At 44.3% G+C, this 25,561-nt stretch overlaps 1 protein-coding gene across 2 annotated transcripts in view; it reads left to right on the top strand.

Moving 5' to 3' along the window:
• GRID2IP (Grid2 interacting protein) overlaps positions 1-25,561 on the top strand; it is a 262,480-nt gene that overhangs the window by 165,918 nt on the left and 71,001 nt on the right. For both annotated transcript variants that reach the window (XM_069209713.1, XM_069209714.1), the window contains 6 exons: positions 422-519; positions 2,169-2,289; positions 7,823-8,145; positions 9,713-10,135; positions 18,862-18,949; positions 23,157-23,234. In XM_069209713.1, coding sequence (XP_069065814.1) covers positions 422-519; positions 2,169-2,289; positions 7,823-8,145; positions 9,713-10,135; positions 18,862-18,949; positions 23,157-23,234 — 1,131 coding nt within the window. The remainder of the gene's footprint in view (positions 1-421; positions 520-2,168; positions 2,290-7,822; positions 8,146-9,712; positions 10,136-18,861; positions 18,950-23,156; positions 23,235-25,561) is intronic.

Raw genomic sequence — 25,561 nt, 5'->3', positions numbered from 1 at the left:
GCCCCCTCATACTGCCTCGCCCATGCACTGGGTGAAGTACGGGGTGACTACAACGCTTATTCTGCACTGATGTATTCATCACCTGTCCATGAAATAACATTGAGAACCTGCCTTGTATCATCTCGTTCTTGTAATGGTTCTGTACTCACTGTACTATTTGTTAAAAACATAAACAAAGAGATTCTGAGTAAGAAAAGACCCCTGGATTTATCGACATTTTTTATATCCTTTTCTCAATCAAACACTCCTTTCTTGTCTCCACGTATACCCCAATGGCTGTTTTGTGTTCTCACCACATCCTTTCTCAATTCATAAAACCTCTACATACCAGCACAGCTCTCCGCCAGGCTTGGAGCCTAGATCATGATACATGAAGCTACAATAATAATGAAAGATAATCACTTGTCTCTTTCCTCAACAGGTAACAGGGACTCAGGGGACGCGCCTTCTCGGCTCAGCTCAGGAGAGAGGCAGGCAGGCGATGGCACATCTCTTCCAGAGACACCCAACCCCAAAATGGTTTGAGACTTGAGTATTACAATCTGGTGAAGAGAGGGTGATATACGAGGGGAGATGCATATAAAAGAGCATGCCGTGCTCCGGTTACATTGTTTCTTGGTGGGAAGCGAGCACCTCTGGACTCTACAGTGCACATAATGCTTTCATTTAAAATGTTCCTCATTGCTTGTAATTTTAGCAGAAAGGGTAACCGGGGTGTGAAGCGATAAAGCAGATTCCATAGCGTCGCCCAAAGTAGGTGAAGCTGAGACTAGGACTGAGATTGCATGAATAGGCTTAATTACTGCATTGAATATATATCCTAGATCAAAGGCATTACAAAAATTACTATAGCATTATGGCCCACTGCAGAGAGCTATACTGGTTGTTAAAAGCCCTGAACCTCAGTTACACACCCAAGCTACAGATGAATGCCTTTTACGAGGGCTTTTAATAACCCAGATGGCCAAGGCCGATGGGTTGTGATGCTACTGGAGCATTCTATCCATCAAGGATAGAATGTTCTATATTAGAAATAAGAAATAGCACTACAAACATTGGAATTTGGAGCATAAGGTCATTACAAGATATTAATAGCCCTAAGCCACTGTATTGTCTCCACAGGAGCTCTGGAAAAGCCAGTGTTATATCCCGCTGGCTGTTCATTACCCTCCTCGTAGTTATGAGCCCACGTTGCAGGTGAGGGCGCGTCCGAAGGTAGTAATTAACAGGAGTTATTGCTCTGCAGGTGAAGGCAATAAGGTTGTTAGCTCCCCCACAGAACATGGAGCAGTGCAGGACCAGGAGCGGCCGCTCACCAGAATAGGCCTAACCTCTCTCAACTCTACCTTTGCCTCTTAAGTGAGCTGCCAGTCCAAAAGCTGCTCTCTGGATTCCTTCCCTTGTTTCTAGTGAAGGGAAGCCCAATAAGCTTTACAAATGTTTAAAAAAAGTTTTTTAGAACAGGCAGATAAGCAATATAAGAGCATGTAACCGTTTTTATAATTTAAACTTTCAGGAAAGAGATTGCCCATATTCACATAACGCTTCCACTTTGCCTACGTTACGGATGCTGGCAGCCATAAAATGCTCCCTTGGTGGCTTTATTATAGCCAGCAAAGTGAAGACTCTGATTGGCTGACCAGCTGCCAGCATTCTAGTCAAAGTGCTCATTGATGGAATAAATGAAAAACATGTGGTAGGAGGCTTACATTTACAAACATTATTACATTTTGAAACTATATAAATATAATAAAGAAAACATTAATACATTTATAAATCTAAAAACTAAAATGGAGATGTACTTTAAGATAATTGTAATAAATAGCACTATATAAAATGAATATAATCATTATACACGAATAATATAAAAATTAATTAAGAATTAAAAACTACACATTGAAAGTAGTAATAGAATAAACAGTATAATAAATTATTCTAATTTAAAAAATATTTCAATAAAACAATTACCCCATGAATCAAAATAAACAATAACAAGTAAAAGAATCAAATTAAAAAAATAATTAAGAGTTTTGAAGGGTCAGATTCACTATTCCCAATCCAGCCTCAGGAACAGCAGACAAAACCAGCACCTCAATGTGCAGTGCAGTAGCCGGGCATGACGTAGGGCAACAGAATTTGGGGTTGAACATTATCTTTTCTCTTTGCAGATGTCAGCTGTCTACGCAGAACTGGAGAACCGCTTCACCAACAGTTCATACAGAAAAAAGGAGTACGGATCCCCGCTGGGGAGTCCACCTGTTTCAGCGGCAGACGTCGTCAATACAGCAGGTAGAGGTTTGCATAAGGCTTGGTGTCTGATCCAGGAGGCATCAGCTATATTGTAAGGACCTTCAAAGCCCTAGGAAGAATTATATATTGTGGTTATCCACTATGCCAAGGTCCATCCTGAATGATGAACAAATTGTAGGACCCCTAAATACCATTCTCAGTGGTGTTGGTATTTACTGGTTGCACAATTTACACATAAAATGACTGGCAACTTGTAATAAGGCCCTAAGTAGCTGAATAGTGACTGGTAGGCTGGGAGTGAGATTTGTAGAGTGGGATTGCAGATTACAATTTAGGAGCCTCTCAGTTCAACATGAACAAAGGTGAATCAATCAGCCTTCTAGAAAGCATCACTTACACTTGTAAAGTGAAAAGAATATTCCTTTTACTGTACACAAAGAAAATTATTTTAACTGTGAAACAGTTATAAACAGTAGCAGAATTATATAGCAGTAAAAATAAAAGTAGTGGAACTCAGTATTAGTTCCTGATCTCTTCGTCCTCATCTGTGTAGAGTTCAGTTTCCATTGCGAGTCCACTTGCCAAGTGCCTTGAAGACTTATCTGAAAACACAGCCTGTGGTCTGCCAAAACCCATACTAGCATACTACTGTCCTCAGCTAAGTCTATTTATGCTTCTGAATGGAGAAATGTTTAGGTTAAAGTTGTGGACATTTTAATAATGTTAGCAGGAATGAGTTGTGAAGTGCTGTATTTGAGCTTAGTACACTGTGATTGTCAGTCCACCAAACTGTAAAATCCAGTTGGGTTTTCAGATTGACGACAATAAATGCAAATAATTTCCACTGAAATTCATTACAAGCAGTCTAACAAGTGCATCACCTGGGTGAAGGGCTGCACAGCAGCAGAAGGTTGTAATTCACAGATATATAGAGCAGAAAATGGACCAGGTGTGATGGTTATTTAAACATTTCTGATACATTTCTGTGCCCTAATTCTTTTGAAATAGAAAATGATGTGAAAATGAGGGAGGGATATTTGGTTCTGGGCTACTGCGTAGGGTTAGCCTGGAGGTCGCATATTCTAAGTGTAATTGAAGGTTATGTGCTTCGGTCTTCTTTCGGCAAATGGGCACATTAAAGGGCTTTCCAGTGTTTTTATGAAATTATACTATTTTAACAGATTGAAGAAGAACATCCCAAAAATAATTTTATAGAGGCTGTAGAAGCTGCTCATTGCCTCCTGCCCCTCAAACCTGGAATTGCCGGTGCTGTTTTAAATGTCTGTACTTTGGCCCTGGCCGCAAGTCAGACAGGAGTATTCTAAAAGTGACAGGAATTTTAATTTTATGGTACAAAAGCTAGTACCCAAAGTTTGGGCCAGAGTATGCTGTTGAGCGGAGGATGTTACCAGTGTGGAAAGACCAGAGGAGATGGCGAATCAGAGATGTGTGCCCTGTATGGGAAGTTGTAATCTATGCGAGAAGGCATTGTTGATGGTAGGAGGTGTGTCTTGCGTGAGAAGGTATAATCAATGCTGGGAGGCATTATCTATGGTAGGTGGTGTGTCCTGTATGAGAAGATGTAATGTAAGCAGAGGTACTATCTATGGTAAGTGCTGTGGCTTGTATGAGAAGTAATCTATGTGAAAAAGAACAATCTACGGACGTTTCGGCATATGTGAGAAAAAAAGGAATCTGTGTGGAGACCTATCAATAACATGAGATGCAGTCTATCAGAAGAGCTGTGTCTAGAGTGGATGGGGAGGCGATAAAGTCTGCATGGGACGTGGGCTCTATTAGAGACAATATGGTCTATAGAAGAGAGATACATAGAAGAAGGTATGATTTGTATGAGAAGCAGTCCATGGGATGGGAGGAGGGCAGTCCATGGGATGGGTGGAGGATGTTCCTAGTATGGGAAGACCAGAGGAGATGTAGAATGAAGGAGTATCCTAAAAGTGACAGGAATTACAAGTTTAGGGTATTAAAAACGAGTGTCCAAAGTTTGGGGCCAGGGCATGCTGTTGAGTGGAGGATGTTACCATTATAGGAAGACCAGAGGAGATGGTGAATGTGAGACATGTGTCCTGTATGGGAAGGTGTAAACAATGCAAGCTGGCATTGTTGATGGTAGATCGTTTGTCCTGCCTGGGAAGATGTAATCTTTGTAAGCAAGCATTATCTGTGGTGCAAAGTGTGTCCTGTATGAGATGATAAAATCTATGAGAGGAAACATTCTTTATGTTAGCAGGTGTGTCCTGTGTGAGAAAATGTAATCTATGCGAGAAGGCACTATCGATGGTTGGTGTTGCCTATGTGAGAGAAAGGGGAATCTGTGAGGCATATCAAAATGTCTATTGGAAGAGCTGTAGTCTGAATAAGGCGGCGGCTAGGGGAGGAGATGCAGTGTGCATGAAGACATGGGGTCTAGAAGAGAAACAATGGTTCATAGAAGTTGGGGGTACATAGAAGAGGGTATGAATTGTATGAGAAGCAGTCTATGGATGGGAGTAGATCTCTATAAGAGGAAATTTTGTCTGCTTTATGAGAATGCAAGAAGGCATGGTCTAATAGAAGAAGTAGTGGTCTAATGGAGGAGAGGTAGTGTGTGGGAAGAGGTGGGGCTTGTATAAGAAGAAACAATCAATGGAAGGATATGGTTCTAGGGTGAAAAGTTGTTGTAGGTGTGATCTTTTGGAGGTAGTAGAATCTAAGGTCAGTAGTGCAGCGTGTATCCTATGGTAGGTGTGATCTTTCGGAGGGAGTACAGTCTAGGGGCAGTAGTGTAGCTTGTATGAGAAGAAGCCATCTTAGGAGGAGGTGTTGTCCATGTTGTCCACTGGAGTGTCTGTGATCTATGGGAAGAAGTGTGACCTGTACAAGCAAAGGTGTCTCAGAGAGAACAAATGATGACTATGAGAAAAGGTGTGCTCTAAAGGGAAAAGAGATGTCGTCTGAATGGTCTGTGTGGTATAAAATGAGGACAGTTTAGAGGTTTGAGGTTATAGTCTAGTCAGTAGTGTAATTAAGTCAAACATTCCATACAGTAAACATTTTGGGCCTCATTACGAGTCTGGCGGTCGGACAAACCGATTACCACACTTTTGGTGAGGAGACCACTGTGGAACTAGCGGTCTCTCCATCAGCTCCATTACAAGATTTCCACTGTGATGACCAGTTTTCTGCCTGTCAGCCCAGTGGAACCTGTGCGGCAACATTGGTCTTGGCTCCACATGAAGCTGAGTCAAATGCCTTCGCACGGGGGCAGACAGCAAAGCTGACAGTGCACATTATGAGGGTGCTGGGCAGGGGGTCCCCTGTACTGCGCATACCATGAGCATGGGCAGTGCAAGGCCCTCCCTCTGGCCCCAAGCACTGGCTTACTGACAGCCTTTCCATGGTGGTCAGAGCGCCATGGAAAGGCTGGCAGTATGTAGTCAGCCAGGCAGCGCTGAACTCAGCAAAGCCTGGCTGAGTAGGATTCAGACCACCATAGGGAACCATGTTCCGGCGGTGATGGAGGGTCATAATGTGGTGGTCGACCGCCACAGTTGCGGCGGTCCGACCACGAGGCTGGCGGTCCTTGGACCTCCAGCCTTGTAATGAGTTCCTTTGTCTTTATAACAGAAAATTTTAAATGTTGCATATTGTGATTCCAAATCCCCGGAATTTACTTAAAAGGTACCAAACTTTGAATTTTACATTGTGATACACGTTTAAAATAGCATAAATGATAAACGACAATTTTTAATATGTGTGACAACACCAAGTGTCTATAAAGTGCACTTCTGAATCAGAAGGAGAAATGGCCCCCACATAGAAGATATTTTTAATCAGGGGAGCACTGGAATTATGCACATGTAATAGCTTTGTACCTCAATTTTTACTTAGTACAAGTGCATGAAAACCAGGTTTGTGCTGCTAAGTTTATATTTTCTTTAGCAAAACGTTAAAATCAACGTTGCTGTTAATTTAAGAGACTGTCTAATGCAGTCAAATCTTTTGCAGGCAGATGTGTTAGCTAGAGAAAATAAGTGTAGTCTGGATTTTCGAGGAGTGGAACAATGAATGTCAGTTCTGACTGTTTAAAGTAGATGGGGTCTCTAGGGGGACTCGACGTCACCTTGAGAGCGGTGATGTTAGATCTTACCTAGTGGTAGCAGATGTCATGTCGTGGACAGAGATGCTAGATGTTGCCTAGTGGTAGGAGATGTCATGTTTTTTGCAGAGATGTTAGATGTTGTGCTGTGGGTGGAGACGTTATGTATTTGGCAGAGATGTCCCTTTCTTGTGAGCCGAGATGTTACCTAGTAGGCAGTAATAGCAAATGTTATCTATTTGAAAAGGATACTGGGTGTTAATTCTTGGGGGGAAAGCTATGTGTAGTGTGCAGATATGCTATAAACTATCTATTAGGCAAACAGTATTTGAAGGGTGGACATTTTCTCTAGCGGGCTTAAATGTCTCAGACTCTCTTGTAGGTGAGGATGTTACCTAGTGGGCTATAATATAAATTCATATCCTTTGGAAAACGATGCAGGATGTTATCTAGTGGGTTGAAATGTAGAGTGTGCAGGGGTATTATCTGGTGGGTGGGCATTTCATTTAGCGGGTAGAGATGTTAAATACTATCTAGTGGGTGGGGATGTTACCTAGTGGGCAGTTATACAAATTGTTATTGATTGGAAGGTCATGTTGGATATTATCTGGTGGGCGGAGATGTGGAGTGGGTGGAAATGGTACGGAATAAGGGCCTAATTACGACCTTGGCGGATGGGATACTCGCTCACAAACATGACGGATATCCCGTCCGCCGTATTACAAGTTCCATTATACCCTATGGAACTTGTAAGTCGGCGGGCGGGATATATGTCACATTTGTGACAGAGTATCCCAACCGCCAAGGTCGTAATCAGACATTATGTATTTTATTTGATGGGTGGAGAGTTTCTCTGTAGCATTTTAATGGAGGCGAAACATCATATGTCAGGAAAGTACCTTAGTGAAAATTCAACTGGTTAAATGAAAGATTACCTCCTTGAAGTTAGTATTTTACTATTAAATGGACATTGAAAATGAAAGAAAAATGCAAGGACTACATCCTCCCTCATGTTATGGGGCCATAGTGAAGGCAGTTTTATTGAAGACAGACACCTGTGAAGAGCTCTTTACAGCTTTGTTTGAGCATTACCACAGTATCTGTGTGAGTTATTTATTTATTCTTCAGATAGCTTATCAACACCCAGGGCAAAGGATGGCAGAGCAATTTACAGAAAGGCATATACATTTCTGCAAACAATTAAAAACTAAGACATAAGAACATGAGTTTAAGTCTTGAAAAGATATTGGTATCTTTGTAATGCAGGTTTGGAAAGTCCTAATACAAATGAGTACAGGTAACAAAAGGAAGTGTTGTTTCAATTCTATTCCCACAATTTGCTCCTTTTCTATGACTTTATCGAGAATATGATCCAGGGTAAAATTTCAGTGGACTTCCTACACATCAGATTTAGTAATTTTATAATACAAACTGCAGTAACTTCTACAGTTTTGTGGTCTTCTTTTCCCACAGGATGGAGGAAGTCTGGGATGACCATCTCATGGCAGAAGGACCCACCTCCAGTCCCACCGTGCCCTTATCACTTACGGAATAGTCCCTCTCCTGGAAGCACAGATTCAAATCCTTATGTCAGCCTGGACAACAGTCGCGCCCCATCCCCCACGCACACCGACTATGCCAGCAGCCCCATCTCTCAACGCAAGAAGCTGTTCACCTTCTCCAGACCGCCACGAAGCCGCGATACTGACCGGTTTTTGGATGCCTTGAGTGAGCAACTGGGCCACAGAGTGACCTTAGTGGACGAGTTCATGACCCCTGAAAACGACTATGAGGAAGTAAGAACGGGTTTAAGATTGAGCTTAGGGTAGGGAGTTTGAAGCAATTTCCCCGATTATAAGCTAAGGGTAAATTCCAAAAACTTTGCAAACAATGATTTACAGAGAGATCAGAATTACGAGTTGTGTAAAAATTATTACACCCCACAGTTTTCCACTGGGAGGGCCTGATTACAACTGCCTCATACAATTGAGATCCCTGTCTAAACACCTGTTTGTGTGGGAATCACAGTCATAAGTGGTGAGATATCTGCTGTACTTGGTAATTACCAGGTGCGATAAAGATTGCACCCTCCCTTAAAGTATGGCACCTGTAGGAATTTAACAGGGGAAAAACTCAAAACCTGCTGGAATTTAACAAGGGAAGGCCCTGTGTTTACTGGGACATGTAGATTTTGGTGTGCTTAGCATCAAAATCTGCATGTTATTCCCCCCAAATTAGAATGGGTTCAATTTATCGTACCCAATACATTTTTAACACAGGGGTATCGGATTTTATGAGGTGCGATAAATTCCAATGACTCCTTCGGGGCACTTGTAATACTATTTACTAGCTTTGTGAATACCCCATGGAGCACTTGTATAGTATTTACTAGCTTTGTGAATACCCCACACTATGCCACACAACTTGTTACCACGACCCTCTGAGATGTCAGAGATTCATTATTGACACTTCCTAAGATAAGTGTACTGGCCTCATCTTCCTGGAAACCCAAGCACTTCCTCTCAGAATAGTTCCTGAAGAACAATCACCAGGCGGGACAATGATCTACCAAGGAAAAGGTTCCCCAAAACTGTTCTCTGAAAATGGTAGGAAAACTGAAAAATAGTTCCCTTTTGATGATAAAAAGCAATCGTTTTGAAATGGTTCAGGCAGGCTGCCTCTTCCATGAACACCAGACTTGGAAAGGGATTTTATTCTCAATGCACTGAACTCGGCACAATGGTCAGACGTGTCCTTTGTTTAACCATGATGTGTGCCTTTCGAGCCTAGGGCTAAGCAATACAACTTTGCTTATGAGAGGGAAGGATTAGAACATAAAGTTAGCACAAATTAAATACATTTTATAATAAAATATTATTTTCCAAACAACTAATTCTAGATGGAAATGTACAAAGGGAGAGGTTTAGTTGACCAAGATACACTCATATCACTTTGTTCATGCCTTTAGTGACAGCGGTGTAGAGCTTATATACTTAACAGATGACTCCATGATATTGGAGACGCCATTTAATCAGTTTTCATTTAACAATCCGGTGCATACTGCAAGATGTAGTCCAGATTCACCTCAATTGAAAAAACTGGACTTATGGCATAGAGCAATCTGGTAGCCATGCAAACTGTAGAAGACAGTCCTTTACGTTCTTTCTTTACAGGACTGGTGCTTTCCATTGGGTGGCATTTTACACTGTGTTGTGACCATGCTTCATAGCTTTCTATAGTGGTGCCTTATGATCACAGCATTTGTGGCATGCTCCTTGTTTTGACTGACCTTTGTCTCTTCCTGCTTAAACTTTCTAATGGATACTTTCCTCTTTTGTCTTGTTCTCCTTTCTCTTGTACTAGATGACTTTCCAGGATGACCAGGGCAGTGTTCATACCAACGAGATGAGTAGTGCTAGCGAATACGTCAGCAGCAGCGACGACGGAAGCTCCCTTACGTACTCCTCGATGTCAGACAACATCCCACCCCCACCCATGAGTCCGCCTCCCCCGCCACCTTTACAGTTCCATGAGCACAAGCCGGTGACGTTGACTCTTGATGTCAGTGGAAATCCCCACCTCCGGCATGCAGTGCCCTCAGAAAGCCAATGTCAGACTGCGTTGTCGCCAACTCCACCTCCTCCACCTCCACCGTTGCCTCCTGTGCCGTGCGCACCACCTCTTCTGCACCGTGGACCTCATCGCAGGAGTGAGTCTAGCCACATGAGTGTGAAAAGACTGAGATGGGAACAAGTGGAGAACTCGGAAGGCACCATCTGGGGTCAGGTGAGATGAGGCAGGAATAACACGTTGGTGCAACCAAAAGACAACAACTAACCGTGGTTGCAGCTCTTAGGCTTTGCTCTAGAAAAGTTTAGTAAATGATCAGCACATTTCAGTGGCACATTAAACTTTCTTTTTTTGAGAAAATCAGATTTATTATTTTCAAAACATATCAACTGTAACAACTACAGAAACAGGTATGGTATACAATACAGTTCAAAAGCATTGTCCAAGAAGCTTTGCATATGACGTATGACAGTATAACAATATGAAGCGCAGCCATAATAACTCCCACAATGCTATTAGCCATAGACACCAATATAATTTGTGACATGATTCTCCATTAATAACAATTATAAAGGTATTAACAATTGGGATTGCAAGCGTTCGTGTCACATGGGTAGACAGGTTGAGCATCGTGCGTCTGGGTGTCCTCCCCGGCCCAATCTTGGCGAACCAGGCCGCCTACCCCACCAGTCTGATAAATGTCCATATATAGCGACACTTCCAATAGTGACCACTTAAAGGCTTCACTGTACCCTGCTACGTGAATGTGATTAGTTAAGCGTAGTGATTGTGAGCAGACCAGCCTGGAAGAGTGAGAGGTAGTTATATGTAGTCTGATGGTCAAGCAGGCCATTGGTCTCTTCAAGGTGGACGATTATCATGCTTTGCTTCGAGTTTTGTCACTAGCTCGTCCCATGTGTCCCAGCCTGTGCACAGCTGGCCCCTGTCATGGAGGGATCGCAGTGTATATGACTCTGTACGTGCCCATTTTAGTGTCAGGCGGCGCCAGACAGAAGCCTCCAGCGGCATGGGTGCTATCCATCTCATAGCGATTAGTCTTTTGTACATGATAAACACCAGGTCAGCAAACCTGTGGATACGTATGTGTTTTTTGAATCTGGGGCGAATTCCGTTATATCGGAGATATCTGTTGCGATTACCTGCCATTCCTTCAACAGCGAGATGCATTCCTATACCATACAGTAAAACCCAGCCGCAGTGAGCCCACAACAGGGGCAGCCAGGATTTGAAGCAGTATACATGCGTTGAATACGGTGTGGGGATAAGTGTTTCTGTTGAACAAAATTGAACTGTGTGTAGCGACATCTGGGGTTACACGACACCCTTTACCTGCTGAAGAGCTTCTGCCTATGTGTTTGGTGTCAAGGGCTGTGGGAGATTTGTGTTCCATCTGTTAAGTGCCGCCTCTGGCTGCATGATATCACTTCCCGATAGTACTCTATACAGAGTAGCCTTTTTTGAGCCAATGCCTGTCAGTAACGTGTGAAGGGCAGGAGAGTGGGGGGTTCCCTGTCCCCCATCCCCCAGGCTGCTTTGATTAATCGGCAAATAGCACGGTAAGTCAGGAGGTGTCCCGTACCCAGGGAAGTAAGCTGCGTGATGGCTTTGAACGTCATTAAGACGCCATCCTCGATAGTAGTCACCTACTGTCTCCGTCCCCGCCTCTATCCAGGAAGTGATAGCATAAGACTTGGCCAATTGTGTACCACCCGGCAACTGTCCAATCGGAATTAGAGGTGAGTGTGGGGAAGACGTTCCACCCTGTACGTATCGCCGCCAACATGTGTGAGCAGCTTTCAACAGGATATTGTTTTCCGTTCGTATTTGTGTACATTCCGAGAGCCAGTTATATAGAGGGGTAGCTCCCAGCGCATGCCCGCACCCATTCTGCCTCTGCTTTCACAGGGGTACCCAGCCAGCGTAAAGGCCACTGTAATTGTGATGCAGCATAGTAAAGTTCAAAATTAGGCACGCCTAAGCCCCCATCCTGGAGTTGGTGCTGCAGGGTTATGAGTACCACTCGACATCTATCCGGACCCCATATGAGTCCTAGTAGTAAACTATTCAGTTCCTGAAAGAAGCTTTTAGGGACAATTATGGACAGTGCTGTGAAAAAGTATAGTATCCTTGGTAGGATCAACATGTTGGCTATCGCCACTCTGCCCTGGGGCGAAAACGGTAAAGAGCTCCAAATGTGGAGCGACCCTCTCATTGACTGAAGTGCGCGACCCAAGTTACCATTTCTCAGGGTATCCATCTTATGATACACTTAAATGCCCAAGTATTTAAAGGAGTCAAAGCGCCAAGATAGTCAGTAGGTAGGAAGTGCGTCCCTAAGGGGAGCTGGCAACTTGGTTAGGGGGAAAAGGCAAGATTTGGACCAACTGACTCGGAGGCCCGATACTGTCCTGAAGGTATCCAGCAATGACATCACGTCAGGCAACGAAACCCTGCCATTCTCTAGATAAATCAATGCATCATCAGCATAAAGCGATATGGTATGATGGACTCCCATGCTCTGGGTTCCCCACTGCAATGCTCCCAGGCGAAGATGAACAGCGCGAGGTTCCATCGTGAGCGCGAACAACCAGGCTGACAATGGGCAGCCCTGTCTGGTGCCCTACCAATTGGAATGCTCTCAGATAACAGTCTCCCTGTCTTCACCCTGAACGATGGTTTGGCGTACGAGGTCTTTCCACATCTCACAAATCCCTGTCCGAAACCCATATGTCGTAGCGTGGCAAATAAAAATTCCCAGCTTAGGGTGTCAAATGCCTTTTCTATATCAAGAGATATGGCTTCACTGTTGTATGGTGTGGATGGGGTGTCAAGGAGAATGCATTATAGCCTCCTTATATTAAGGAACCTGTTACTGCCTGGTATAAATCAATTTTGGTCTTCATGAATCAAGTTGTGGACTAAGGGGGCGAGTCTGTTTGCAAGGACCTTCCCTAGGTATCTTACAGTCAAGGTTAAGGAGAGATAATGCTCTGTAAGATCTCATATCTGTGGGGTTACGGCCAGGTTTGGGCAGCACTACTATCAGTACCTCACGTTGTAAGCCTGGGAGCTCCCCTCAAGTCCACGCCTCCTCGAACACTTTCAGCAAAGGTTGGGTAAGATGTGCAGAATATGTGGCATAATTCTCTATCAGCTGGCTGTCCGTGCCAGGTGATTTATTGTGTGCTATCCGAGAGATAGCAATTTTATTTTCTTCCTCCAGTTGTAGGGACTCCTCAAGGGCCTCGCTATTGGGCGGGGAGAGCTTTTCAAGGGACACTGCATCTAGGAACTGTCCAGCTGCTGGGGAGCGTGCGCCAAGTCTGCCTGGTACAGCGTAGTGTAATAATCTCTGAAGGCGTCATTAATGGGCGCCTGGGAGGAAACCATTGTGCCATCAGCTAACTTCATCACTCCTATCGGAGTATGCTGTAGTTTTTCATGGACTAGCCATGCCAGAAGTCTGCCTTAGCGGTCACCTTCCGCATTGAGTCGAGTTAGGTAGTATTGATAATCATGGCGACGTAGGCGCAAGTCTGCTTCATCGTATAGTTTTCGCATGTCACAAGGGCATTCAGGTGGCGCCATACGTTTCGCAATTTCTATTTCCAGTGCTCGCATATCCTGTTCCAATGTAGTGACTTCCCTGCACAATGTATGGCGAACTCCCCATGTGGCTGAGAGACAGTGGCCCCTTGCTACTACTTTGTGAGCATCCTATTCCATGGCCCGCAAGGCAGTGGAGCCATTATTTTGCCTCAAGGAGTGTGTGATACAACGGGCTAGTTCCTCCCTAAATGGGGTGTCTGATAGTTCTTCATTTTGTAGTCGCCACATAGGTATAGTGGGGCGCAATTTACCCCATTTCATAGTAAGCAATAGCGGTGAATGGTCAGAAATTGTATGTGCAAGTTATTCTGAGTGTACTATTGTGTGGCCCAGTGAGGTGGATCCCCATATTAAATCTATTCTGGTGTGAAGGTCGTGTATTGGGAAGTAGAAGGAGTATTCTCTTTGTGTTGGGTGGCCAATATGCCAAATGTCATGTAGCCTCTTATCCTTAGCCCAGGATTACACATAGTTAGAGGTTATCCTGCTCACCACCCTGTCAGGGGGGTAGAGCGATCTAATTCCACATTATGTACACAATTGAAATCACCTCCCCATAGGCAAGGAGCCAGCGGGTCACCAAGGAGAGCAGTAGTGAGAGTATTGAAGAATTCACCCTGGGCGTAGTTGGGCTCATAGACACCCACGGTCGACAGCGGTCTACTATCCAATAACCCCTGCAGCACAACATATCGACCTCCCATGTCCACCCTCTGGGTACGCTGAATGTATGGTACCCCCGGTGCTATCCATATCATATCCCCTATGGCAAATGCTGTGGGGAGCTGCCATATGTCTGTCCTCACCATCACTTCCTCATTTTCTGCAGTTCACTGTCCAGTAAGTGTGTTTCCTGTAAAATAGCAAAGTGTGCATTTTGGCGTTTGCGGAATGAGTGAGTTCAGTGTCTCTTAGTTGGTGTGGCCATGCCACGCACATTCCATGATAAAACATTATGGCGCTGGGCGGTATTCGCAGTATGGAAATCCATGATTTAAGAGGATCTTTGGCATTATGTTACTTGGTGTATTCATACCAATGAAGCTATGTGCCTTCATATCTGTGTGGCGTGCATATATGATCATTACCATTGCCTGTAATGCAACCCATTTAGGCATACCCTGTGCTACCCTCCACACCCCCACAACATCAACTAAGATCCCTTAGATCCATCCTTAACATTGAACCCCACAACTGGTGGCACACGGGCACACCTTTAAGTACCCCCAGTAATGATAGGAGAAAAAAACATACAACAGTCGTGGGTGAGAGCTGTCCATGTGGAAACCATCCGGGGAGATGTGGCAACTTTCCATTGTGGGCCGTAGCCTTGGCCCTATAAGACGAGAAATGATAGTCAAGACAAAGCCATCCCCAGCCCCTTCCATCCATAAAGACAGATTCAGTTCAGGCACGGATGTCCCTTCGTTACTAAAATGAGCACCACATCCTGCTGCCAGCTCAGAGTGTGGAGGGCTGTAGTTACTCAAATACAGACCCCATCACCCGGCAGCCACTAAGTCAAGCACCCTTAGCACGTACCCCCACAGGTGGTGGGCGCACCTTCCTTAGTAAGAGTTAATTTTGGACAGTCTAGGTACCTTCGTTAGAGATAATCTGCCGTCTGGGGGGTGACATCTGGGCCTTTAATCATATCTAGTAGCGTTGATCGTGAGCTCCCTGTGTCTGAATCTAGATACATCTGTGGGCTATCTTGCAATGGTACAAAGGGTTTTACAAAGCTGTTTCTCGCAACGCTTTGACGCGTTCTGCTTGTGTTTTAGTAGGCTTAGCTTGAGATCTGTTCTGGGGGCGTCGGCGGGTTGAAGGTGTCAACCACTCCCCTTGTTCCTCTTCTCCCAGTGAAGATTGTGAGATGCCTTTGGCGTGCATCCATGTCCAGGCATCCGCAGGCGTGGAGAAGATGTGTGTCCTATCATCAACTCGAAGTTTGTTGGGAACATCAGGGCATATTTAATGTTATGTTCGAGGATGCACTGTTTGATTTTTATATAGGAATTTGGTTGATTTTGCAATCTCCGCCATGAAACCTGGGTAGGCTGTGATGGGAGCCCCCTCTCAACATTCGGGACCATGGTTCCGGAAGCATTGCAGTATCATGTCTCTATCTCTATAGTTGCGAAATCGCACTATGAGCGGGCGGGGAGGTACTCCCGTAGGCGGCGGTCTGCCGGGGATCCTGCTGGCCCGTTCTATGGAGAAGAATTTTAGTACTTTCCCTTTCAGAACTGTATCTATGAGCCAGTGTTCTAGGAAAGGTTCTGCATTCTGGCCTTCCAACTTCTCTGGGAACCCATAAAGCACACATTGTTACGGCGAGATCGCTCTTCAGCATCCTCCGCTCTACAGTGTAAGATTTTCACCTCCAAATCTAGATGCTTCACATGTTCCTGCAGTTTCTGAACAGTGGGGTCCATGGTGCATATGGGCAGTTCCACCTCCGTTACCCTATCTGAGAATTTACGGAGGTTCTCTCTGAGTAGATTAACATCTTGGAAGACAGAGTCTGTTCTATTCTCTGGTGACGATTTGGTGTCCAGTATGGCTTGCAATATTTTCTCGAATTGACCCAAGCGCGATTGAGGGTCACCTCCAGGTGCTGTAAGGTCAATCGGGCCATAGTCAACGACGGCGGCGCAGAAAGTTCCTTCTTGTTCACACTGTGACGATGATCTGATGGCCTTAGTCTTCCCCATCATGCCTTTGTATCACCTCTTGCTTGCGGTGTCAATACAACAAATTGTTGAGATCCCTATGGGTATGGTTCTCCTAGACGTACCCCCAACAATGGCGAGGAAGTCACTCCAGGGAGCCCCACAGGTTAAGTTTCAGCCTCGGTGGTATTCCCCACGTGATGTCCTTTTCCGTGCAGGTAGATGGGTCAGGATAAGCGACCCTTGCAGTCCCCAGTTTTCAGATTGTCCCTTATCCGCCAGCGTCCACAAATCACCTTCAGGCGTGCGAGAGAGACTGTGATGTTGTGAGGCGTATGCCTCTGAGATGGGGTGCAGCACCTATGGGGGTATGTCTCTCAGTAGGCCCTTGTGGTGCCAGCTCCATGAAAGACACTCTTAAACAATCAATGAAGTTGTTATTCCAACAAGGAGGAATTAAAGAATGGTGACATAGCATAGGCATTGGGCCATGTTTCTCTCTGAACTACGAGTCGGCATGTTTCCAACAGGCAATCTGGATGAGTGAAGAATGAACTGCAGTGCACCTGCCAATGGCAGATGTTCTCTAAGTCTAGCTTCTGGAGGTCTCTGAGACACACAGTAAATCGAAGAGTCAATCTACACCTATTTTCCTTTCTCATTTTTAGACTTTTTTCTTTAATCATTCAAATTTTCTTGGAGGAGTAATAGGCGCTCCACTGACGGTTTTGTTACACCAAACTGATTGGCCTTCCTCCTGGCTAAGATTTACTCATGGGCATACTGAAGTCTGCGCTGGCAGATTTGCCGCTTGGGGTGAGGTGAGTGAAACTAATACCCAAAGGGAAATCAAGGAAAGGTAACGTTCTCCTTTACATCGTCTTTTGCATGGACTGACATGAGCTTCTGAGTCACACTAAAATGGGAAGAGGCCAGAGCTGCCACAGAGATACTATCAGAACATAATGACTCACTTCATAACAGAACCCCTGCTGCTCCACCTTACCATTGACATTAGTCTGATGTGGAGCTAGTCATAGGTTCAATGCCAGCAGAGGTCAAATATAACTGTGTACTCTCATGTCCATGCCTATATATCCAAAACATTATGCACCTACTCATCCCAGACCAGCAGATGTGCACCTGCGTGGTTTGCATTCCTGGGTCTAGGGCATAGGAGAATGTTATAACGATCCCTGTAGAACTACACCTGATGGGGCAGTAAAAATAGGACTCCTAGCTGTCAATCCCACCCCGGCCTATGAATATTTAGTAGAGCATGGCCAACTACTGCGTATTCAAGTAAGGGCTGGCTGTCGAGCATGTGTGATTCACAGTGGTAACCCTCCTTTAAGCAATGCATGCTCCTTTAGTACATCACAATGTTCTTGGGTCAAACCCCAAGTGCACGCATGTGCTGTCTTAAACTCCACTGTGACAGCTATCCATACCGTATCCATAAAGAGATGCGATGGGTATAAATAAAAATACTTTGAGTATCTATGGGCCAGATGTAGCAAAGGGTTTTTCCCATTCTGTGTCAATGGGAAAATGTGTGCGTACATATGGCCCTATATGTCTCTGTAGGATGCCCATGGGCACTGGCAGATCTCTATTGTGCATGGAAATAAATGCTAGGAAGCAAGACCGGTATAATAGCCTGGGGTTCTAGTATCTTCACTGTGCCCCGAAGTCAAGTGTATGGCATTTCAGGTACTACAGGAAGAGAACTTGTGATGGAGCCATACAGTCGTATATTGTTTTATCTTTAAATACAAGATTTTGTGGTAGATGTTTCCAGTCGCGGCTCGTGATCAGCAGTAGAGGCGGGGAGGTGCAGGGGATGGGGGATTAAATAAAATAATTAAATAGAAAATAATTAAAAAAAACACTTACTGCCATTGCCCTTGCCGCCGTCACTCCATCCACTCCTCTGGAAGAACAGGCCCACAGCCTTCCCTGCACCAAACCTGACACTGCTCAAAGCGGCGTCAGGATTGGCTGGAAGCCTGTGCAGGCTCCCTCCAGCCCAGCTGTGTTGCTGGGCTGGAGAGAGCCCACTGCGCATGTGTGTTTGGTGAGCCTGAGACGGCCGGCCAAACACATATGCACTCTGAGGGGAGGGCTCTGTGCTCTCTCCTCATGTGCTCGTCACAACCTGTGCCCCGCCCCTTTTCAAGAAAACAATAATAAACGCAGTTTATTATTGTTTTCTTGAAAAGGTTTGCAGCTGCTGCTGCTGCTGCTGGCAGGGGGGGGATGGAGGGGGAGGGAGGCGATGCTCCACTGCCCTCATGGAGGAGCCACCCCTGGATGTTTCTTTGAATAATAGCCAGCATAACCGTGCGAGGTGAGGCGTCAAGATACATTTATAGGAAATATTATAACCATCCTATGAAACTGTTGAAAAACATTATTAACAAAAATGTATACCATATATGTAATGATTTCCTTAATGTAATGGTCATTATAAACTACTGAACATAAACTTTTAGAGGTCGGAACGGGATCTCTGAGGTTCAGGTGCAATGCACATAGGTTCCCATATCCCCTCCTCATTAGACTGTGTTCTTGGATTTTCTTGTATAGGCAGAGAGAACTCAAATAACTTCTCCTCTCTCTCGCCTTCTTCTCCAGCTCGGGGAGGACTCGGAATATGACAAGCTGAGCGACATGGTCAAGTACCTTGACCTAGAACTTCACTTTGGGACACAGAAACCTGCAAGTAAGTGAGCATGGTGGAATAGACACATGGACATTTGTGAAACATTTACAGTATAAGTTGAGGAACCTACACAGATGTCTTTATTGGATATGATGGATACTAGAATACTTAAATATGTGAGTGTGTGAGTGTGTGTCCAGTGCGTATATTAGTGCAAAGATTCATATTTTTAGTGTGTGCATACCTACACACACAAGTTCTACCATACTTACCATGTTTCAAGATTCTAACCTGGCGGTGGCAATTATTTATGCAGACTAGTTTACTGCCTCACAATCAATTTTCTCCATCACTTCAATTAGATAATGGTTACAACAGCATGTTAAAAATATCTAGGTAATTCACCCTGTGCTTTGTCGGCGTGACACTGATAATCGAAACTGATCTCACTTACTGATCTCCAAAATATCTACTCCCCAGGTCTCTCTTACAATCAACCTATAATCACAATTGTAAACACACCTACTTACCCAATATAATATCTCTCCAAGCTCATGAATATTTGGAATATTTCTGATACATATGATTCATGGGATAGATGCATACTATGGTTTTTGACAAAGGAGGGATTCCAGAATAATTTTTACCCTTGTTTAGTACCTTTCTCCACTGAATGATGCCCGACTCTTAATTTCTGAGTAAACATCTTAAATTATGGTACCAAACTTCAAGGTTTTCACATTTAAAAGAAAATCATAATTGGTATAAACATCAAAAATGTCAAAACTCACACATTACAAAAATTATGCAAATCAATTCGTATATGTATACAGCGTTCAAGACACTAATGACTGATGTTTCACATGTATTGTACAAATAACTATTCCACTTTTTTTTATTTTATTCACAAGTGTGACTGGAGAAGGGTTCTAAAACCATTATAACACTCAACCACTCCCAGTTGATTGATCTGCAAAAGTTTCAAACATCTCATTGCCAACAATGCAGCCTCAAACTAATGTAATATTAGTCAAAATAAAATACAATTCTATTAGCCAGAGTTGCCAGCCCTGGTCCTTGCCTCTAATGTGTGCAAGTACTAAATCAGTTTCGAAAAAGTGTAACAGAATGCAGTTTATCTCTGGTTCTTTTCAGAATGAAATACCACTGGATATCTAAAATCCAGTTCCTTGATGGCTCTATCTGCTCTATGACTCATTATTAGCAGCACAATAGTCTGTAAAATATACAAGCAGAAAAACATATTGCATATGTATTTAGCTTCCACTCTTGTTTTAATTCAGAATCTATGTGGGACACTGTGTTAATTGCTAGACCATATACTTTGGAGTTAACCTTGTGTTGAGGGCTGCCACCTTATTTTAAAAAACAAATGGTATTTTATCTGGCATTTAATAAATCCCCTTGCCTCTCAGGAAACACCTTGAGCATTCTCCTTGTGGTGGTGGAGGTATGCTAAAGGCCAGGTATCAGTTAGGTTTTTCTCTCTTTTCCTCTTTCTTTTTTCATAATAGGAGACTAAACGTGCAAATAGCCCCCTTTCTTTATATCTCCTGGGCATATCATTTAAAGTCTCATTGTGAGGTACAGGGTCTCTTAATTCTAAAGAATTCACCCTCAGGAAAGGTGTCAATTAGCACCTTGAATGTGCACATTAGGCACGTAGCACACAAGTAGCAATGGTATCCTTACAGAGAAACCATCACACACAGTTTGTCCTCATGAGAATTCCGGAATGCATCCTTTTGATCACTAATATTACTTGTAAATTGGAAATTAATTTGATTCTCATTCAGACATTGTTTACGTTCTTCAAGCTGAGTTATGATCCTTTCCATTAAATGTACAGAAAATCTGTAAATCTGATTAATAAAATCATATTATCATTCTCTTATAATCATATTGCAAAATTACCCTGGAATGAATAGTATGCATGCGCCATCTCTTACCAACCCACAGGGATTGACAGAAGAGGGAACAAAGGTGACCTCCTTGTTATGCCCCTGATCTTTTGATAAATTTGGTTATTAAGTATAAAAGTATTCTAGTCCAGGCACATATGGAACATTGTGAACAACATCTCTGAGCCCTTTGTAAAGGTCAAATACTGAAATCTCTTAATTCCTACATCATATTCCATAGAACTGTAGGGTTAGGACTTATCTAGTAACAGGTCTAGGTTAGCTCCCAGAATGTCCCTTCCCCGGTTTTACAGTCTACCTTGTTGATTGCATCTCTGGCATTGTGTATGGTTGTATGTGAGATTTTAATGGGAATGTAATGGGAAACAAAAAATGGTTCATATAATTAGACACATGCTCTAAGAAAGACCCTTTGTGATCATGATTGGTGCCTCAACTGGACTGTTTATCGATCTGGGCGTTACAGGGAAGCAGTAGGCGCTGGGTACTAGGACATGGCCTTTAAATATTGGAATACCTCACCATCAGCTGCCGAGGTTCCATACCATAGTTCTAATTGTTTATGTACTATTAACTTTAAACCTGGGAGAGTGGTTCTCTAAAAAACAATGAAATAGTTTGCTTTCCGATAGGGAAGCGCTTTCTTCTCTAGCCCAGGCCGCAATATTTTCCTCATTTTCTGGTGCTTTTATAACCACAAATAGATCTTTACTCAAGACCCAAGTACTTAGTTCTGCTCTCTGGAGTTATTAGACATAATATTACTTTTTTCACATTTCAGCTTTTGTAAATCTTTAGCTAGAAACTGTTCAGAACAGTCATTGTGAAAAAATGTTTTGATGTGTGATGTAACCTTTGCGCTATCAATAGTTTCCAATAGAAAGAGTCTCAATTTCCTCATAAAATTAATTACGCGAGGACACCAGATCTATAAGGGCATTCATATCACCCCCCATTTTCCCACATTCAGATGCTAGCAGTGGTAAATCACTCTCTAGGGAACTGCTGTGTCAGATGTTACAAAAATATACAGCTGGACCTTTGAGCCAAATTTGCGTAGATCCGTTTGTAATTGAACAAAGCCATAACTCATACAGAGGCCAAACATAATAGATTATCTAACAATGTAATCTCAGTTTAATTCAGTTACACAGTTTGATACATTGATCAGTCAATTTGCTACTGTCCCAATTTACCATTCCCTCCGTGTTTGGAGCCTGTCTGCCTATATATCCAAGAGCCCTCCCTAGCTCTGGTGCAGTGCGCTGAGACCCCCGTGGAGGGGCTGTTCTGTGCAGGGTACAGCAGGAGACTGATCCCTCCAGCAATGTTGGCCTTAGCAGAAGCTGAACTGGCATCACTGCTGTCAACGGAGGTTATCTGTGGTAGACTCCCTTCTGGGGCATGGGGTTCATCTACACTTGGTGACCTACAATGTCCATCGTAGTCTCCCATCTCTCTTCTGGGGCATTGGGTTCATCTACACTTGGTGACCTACAATGTCCGTTGAAGTCCCAGACCCTCGAAGAAAGTTTCAGGATCAGCTGGCCTGCAGTCCTAGTAGGCGTCTGTTCCCATCCCAACGCAGGTCAAAGGTCAGCTGGCTAAACAATAAGCATGGCGGTGGCTAGCTGCAGCGCAGTGTCCTTTGGGTTCAGAACTCATGAATCAAGTAGCATGGAATTACTCCAATGTGGATGTTCTCTCTTCCCTGCCTACACCTTCTTCTCCTTGTGCATTGTTTCATGTCGCACTTCACCTCTGAGGCTGTTACTCTTCCTGTCACCACAGCGGGGCTCTGCTCTTGCACCGGGTGAATTAACCTTATGCACACGCATCATCTTTCAGTATAATATGAATATCTACAAATCACGTTCCACTTTTCGTGAATGTTTTTAGTTTTAACTTGTGTTGTGTGTTTCAAGGTTCATGTGTGTGTGTTGTATTTCTAATTGTCCTATTTGTGCGTGGTCGCTTGGTATCCTGTTACTTGCCTTAAAATGACCAGTGTGCTTTAACCTTGCATGAGGGGAGGAGAACCAAGAGGATGCCAAATCCAAACTCCGAGTGAGGCCTCGACTCTGTGTACCTGGAGAGGCGCACTGGGGCAAGGGGCGTGCAGAGGGCTCCCCCTGGTGGAGGTGGATAGAACTGAATGACATGGGTGCTTGTCATACACATTTGATGGTCCTCGTCTGAGAACCTGTCCCAGCTGGGACCACATTTATTGTGTGCTAAGGACTGAAATGGCAGCAGCACCCACCACACCAAGGGTCTGCAGAGCCCACCTCTCCACTGGATAATTCTTTACGTTTCTCTTCCAGAGCCATCGCCGCGCGCGGAGCCTTTGAAGAAGAAAGACGCGGTGGAAATACTGTCTCACAAGAAAGCTTACAACACGTGTAAGTGACCGCTGTGAAGTGAGAGACGGCCGTATCACCACCTCTGACATCTCTCACTTCCGGTGCCCCGCCCTCTCTCACCTTTATGTGAATACACTACTTAGCCTAGTTGGTTCTCATGGGGGCCGGGATGTGACAGAATTGTTGTCAATCTTTAGATAAACGTGACCCAGGTGCCATAGCATAATCAGGTCATGGTGATGTCTGTACTGAAGAATCTGGAGCAACACCCCCCACGCCCCCACCCTAGGTTTGTTCCTACTCTCCTGAAACAACACCTGGCCCCAGAGCATCACCCCTCACCCTCCTCGCCTCTAGGTGAATATTTACATGCCTACCGTCGGCCCTCAGCCTAATTATATTCACGTATGTAAATACCCCAGCGTAGGCGCTGTATAACCTACACCGCTCAGCCACTCACGCGCCATGCGGTCCTGGTTTGTACTTTGACATCAGAGGTCCAAGCTATCGCTGCATAAGTCAGCCATTCAGGACACGTTCATTTATGTACACACACGCCACACGCATTTCATCACAACCGTGCAACCGGCCAATTAGCATTCCTGCTGAGAAGCCTGCTTAGACTCAATCAATGGATAACCTTGCACCACAGCAGAAAGAACCAAACTCTAAAGTCCTTTAACACACGTCCATACACACTGTGCGCTGCACGCATGCACGACGGCGGCTAGCTGCCCACTATCCAATGCGAGCTATAATTAAATCATATTACTGAGCAATATGGCAGCTCGGAACCATCGTGAATCTGGTCAAGGAGAATGCCAGAAGCACAGTGGGTGTCCAGCCAGGGAAAGTGCCTAGGGGACCACGGGAATGGTGGATCTGTGCCATGCAAGTGCTTGTAAAGCATGTCATGATAAACATGAAGGAAGCACTAAGGGCCAGATGTAGCAAAGGGTTTTACCCATTTTGTGTCTATGGGAAAATGTGTTCGTACATATGGCCCTAAGCTTCAAGAGGTCAAAGTCCATCACCCAAGTTCCCCTCTCGTGAACTCGTGGGCCACCATCAGTTCAAGGTTACCGTATCATCATGCATGGTTTATTTCGAGTCCAGGTCTCAAAAACATACCACGAAGCATCATTCACAAGGAACAGGTCTAAAAACAGAACACATACAATTCAATAATAAATGGATTTAAAAAATGAAACACAGGTGTTTAAAATTGTTACTGTAATTTGACCCCATAGACATTAATCAACAACATGTAAAAAAATCGCCCTCATTTGTGGTCCAGTTGTTGACATTGAATTAACAAGAACCGTACAAGCGGATTACAACTAACGGGTGCTTCTCCATTAGTAACTCACCCTCTCAGAACACCATGTTACCCGGAACACAATACTCCAGGCCTGAGTATGCATTTAACATCCCAGTTCATCCCGGGAAGCGTAGTTCTTGCTCCCCACATTTGAACTAATTTGGTAATGAGTGCAGTGTTTGGAAAAGCAGCCAGTGATGTGTACTGTGGTGTTCCACGTGACCTGGAGTCATCTGCTAATATGTGTTTATGCCTTGGAATAAAAAGGCAGTTAAATATCCACACACCTCCCACTTGTTGGCTGAAGCAACATGCCAGAGATTCAAGAGCCTCAAGACACTGCAGCCCTCACAGAGCATCCCCCTTTCCAGACATCTGCACGCGTGCGCACCTTTTACTCATAGATATAAAGGAAGGACAAACACTCCTCGGAAACAACCTTGGAGCCAGGCGACGCATAATCATAAATAAACTCTGCCCGGAGCGTTTGGGAGGAATCAAACTTTTTTTTACAGCAAATGTTGTCCTTACAGGAAACTTTGACAACAACATTCACGATATCCCATGCTGTTCAGACAAAGGACATTGGAGGAGAAGTCCTTGCCTGTTCAAGAGAGGCTGGGGGTTAGAAGACGAGGGTGAGTTATTTGGTCCTGTGTAGGAAAGGCCCACTACTTCTCTCAAATGTAGGCAAACACGGAGATGGGCACAGATTCTGAAAATGGAATCTAGGAGAGGTCAACCGTTTCTGGCAGGGAAAGTTTCTTTGGATTCACAGGGGAGCCCTCTAACTCACCAGGGTTCACTGTAATGAGTGGGTTCCTCAAAAAAGATAACCTGACTCACTCGTCGCAAAACCCTCTACCTTACTTTCCTACTAAATCCCCAGACCTTACACCATCCGCAGCACCCCACGTTGTCTGCCCTGCTGTACCCCTTCATTGCCCTGTCTACAGACATTTACGCTTCACTTTGACCCAAGTACACACTACAGACCAAGGTGATGCTGAGCTTTATAGAGGGAACCCCAATATTGTGCGGTAAG

The sequence above is a fragment of the Pleurodeles waltl genome, chromosome 10 (genome assembly GCF_031143425.1).
Source record: "Pleurodeles waltl isolate 20211129_DDA chromosome 10, aPleWal1.hap1.20221129, whole genome shotgun sequence".
Taxonomy (NCBI): domain Eukaryota; kingdom Metazoa; phylum Chordata; class Amphibia; order Caudata; family Salamandridae; genus Pleurodeles; species Pleurodeles waltl.
This window is presented reverse-complemented; position numbering and strand designations above follow the sequence as displayed.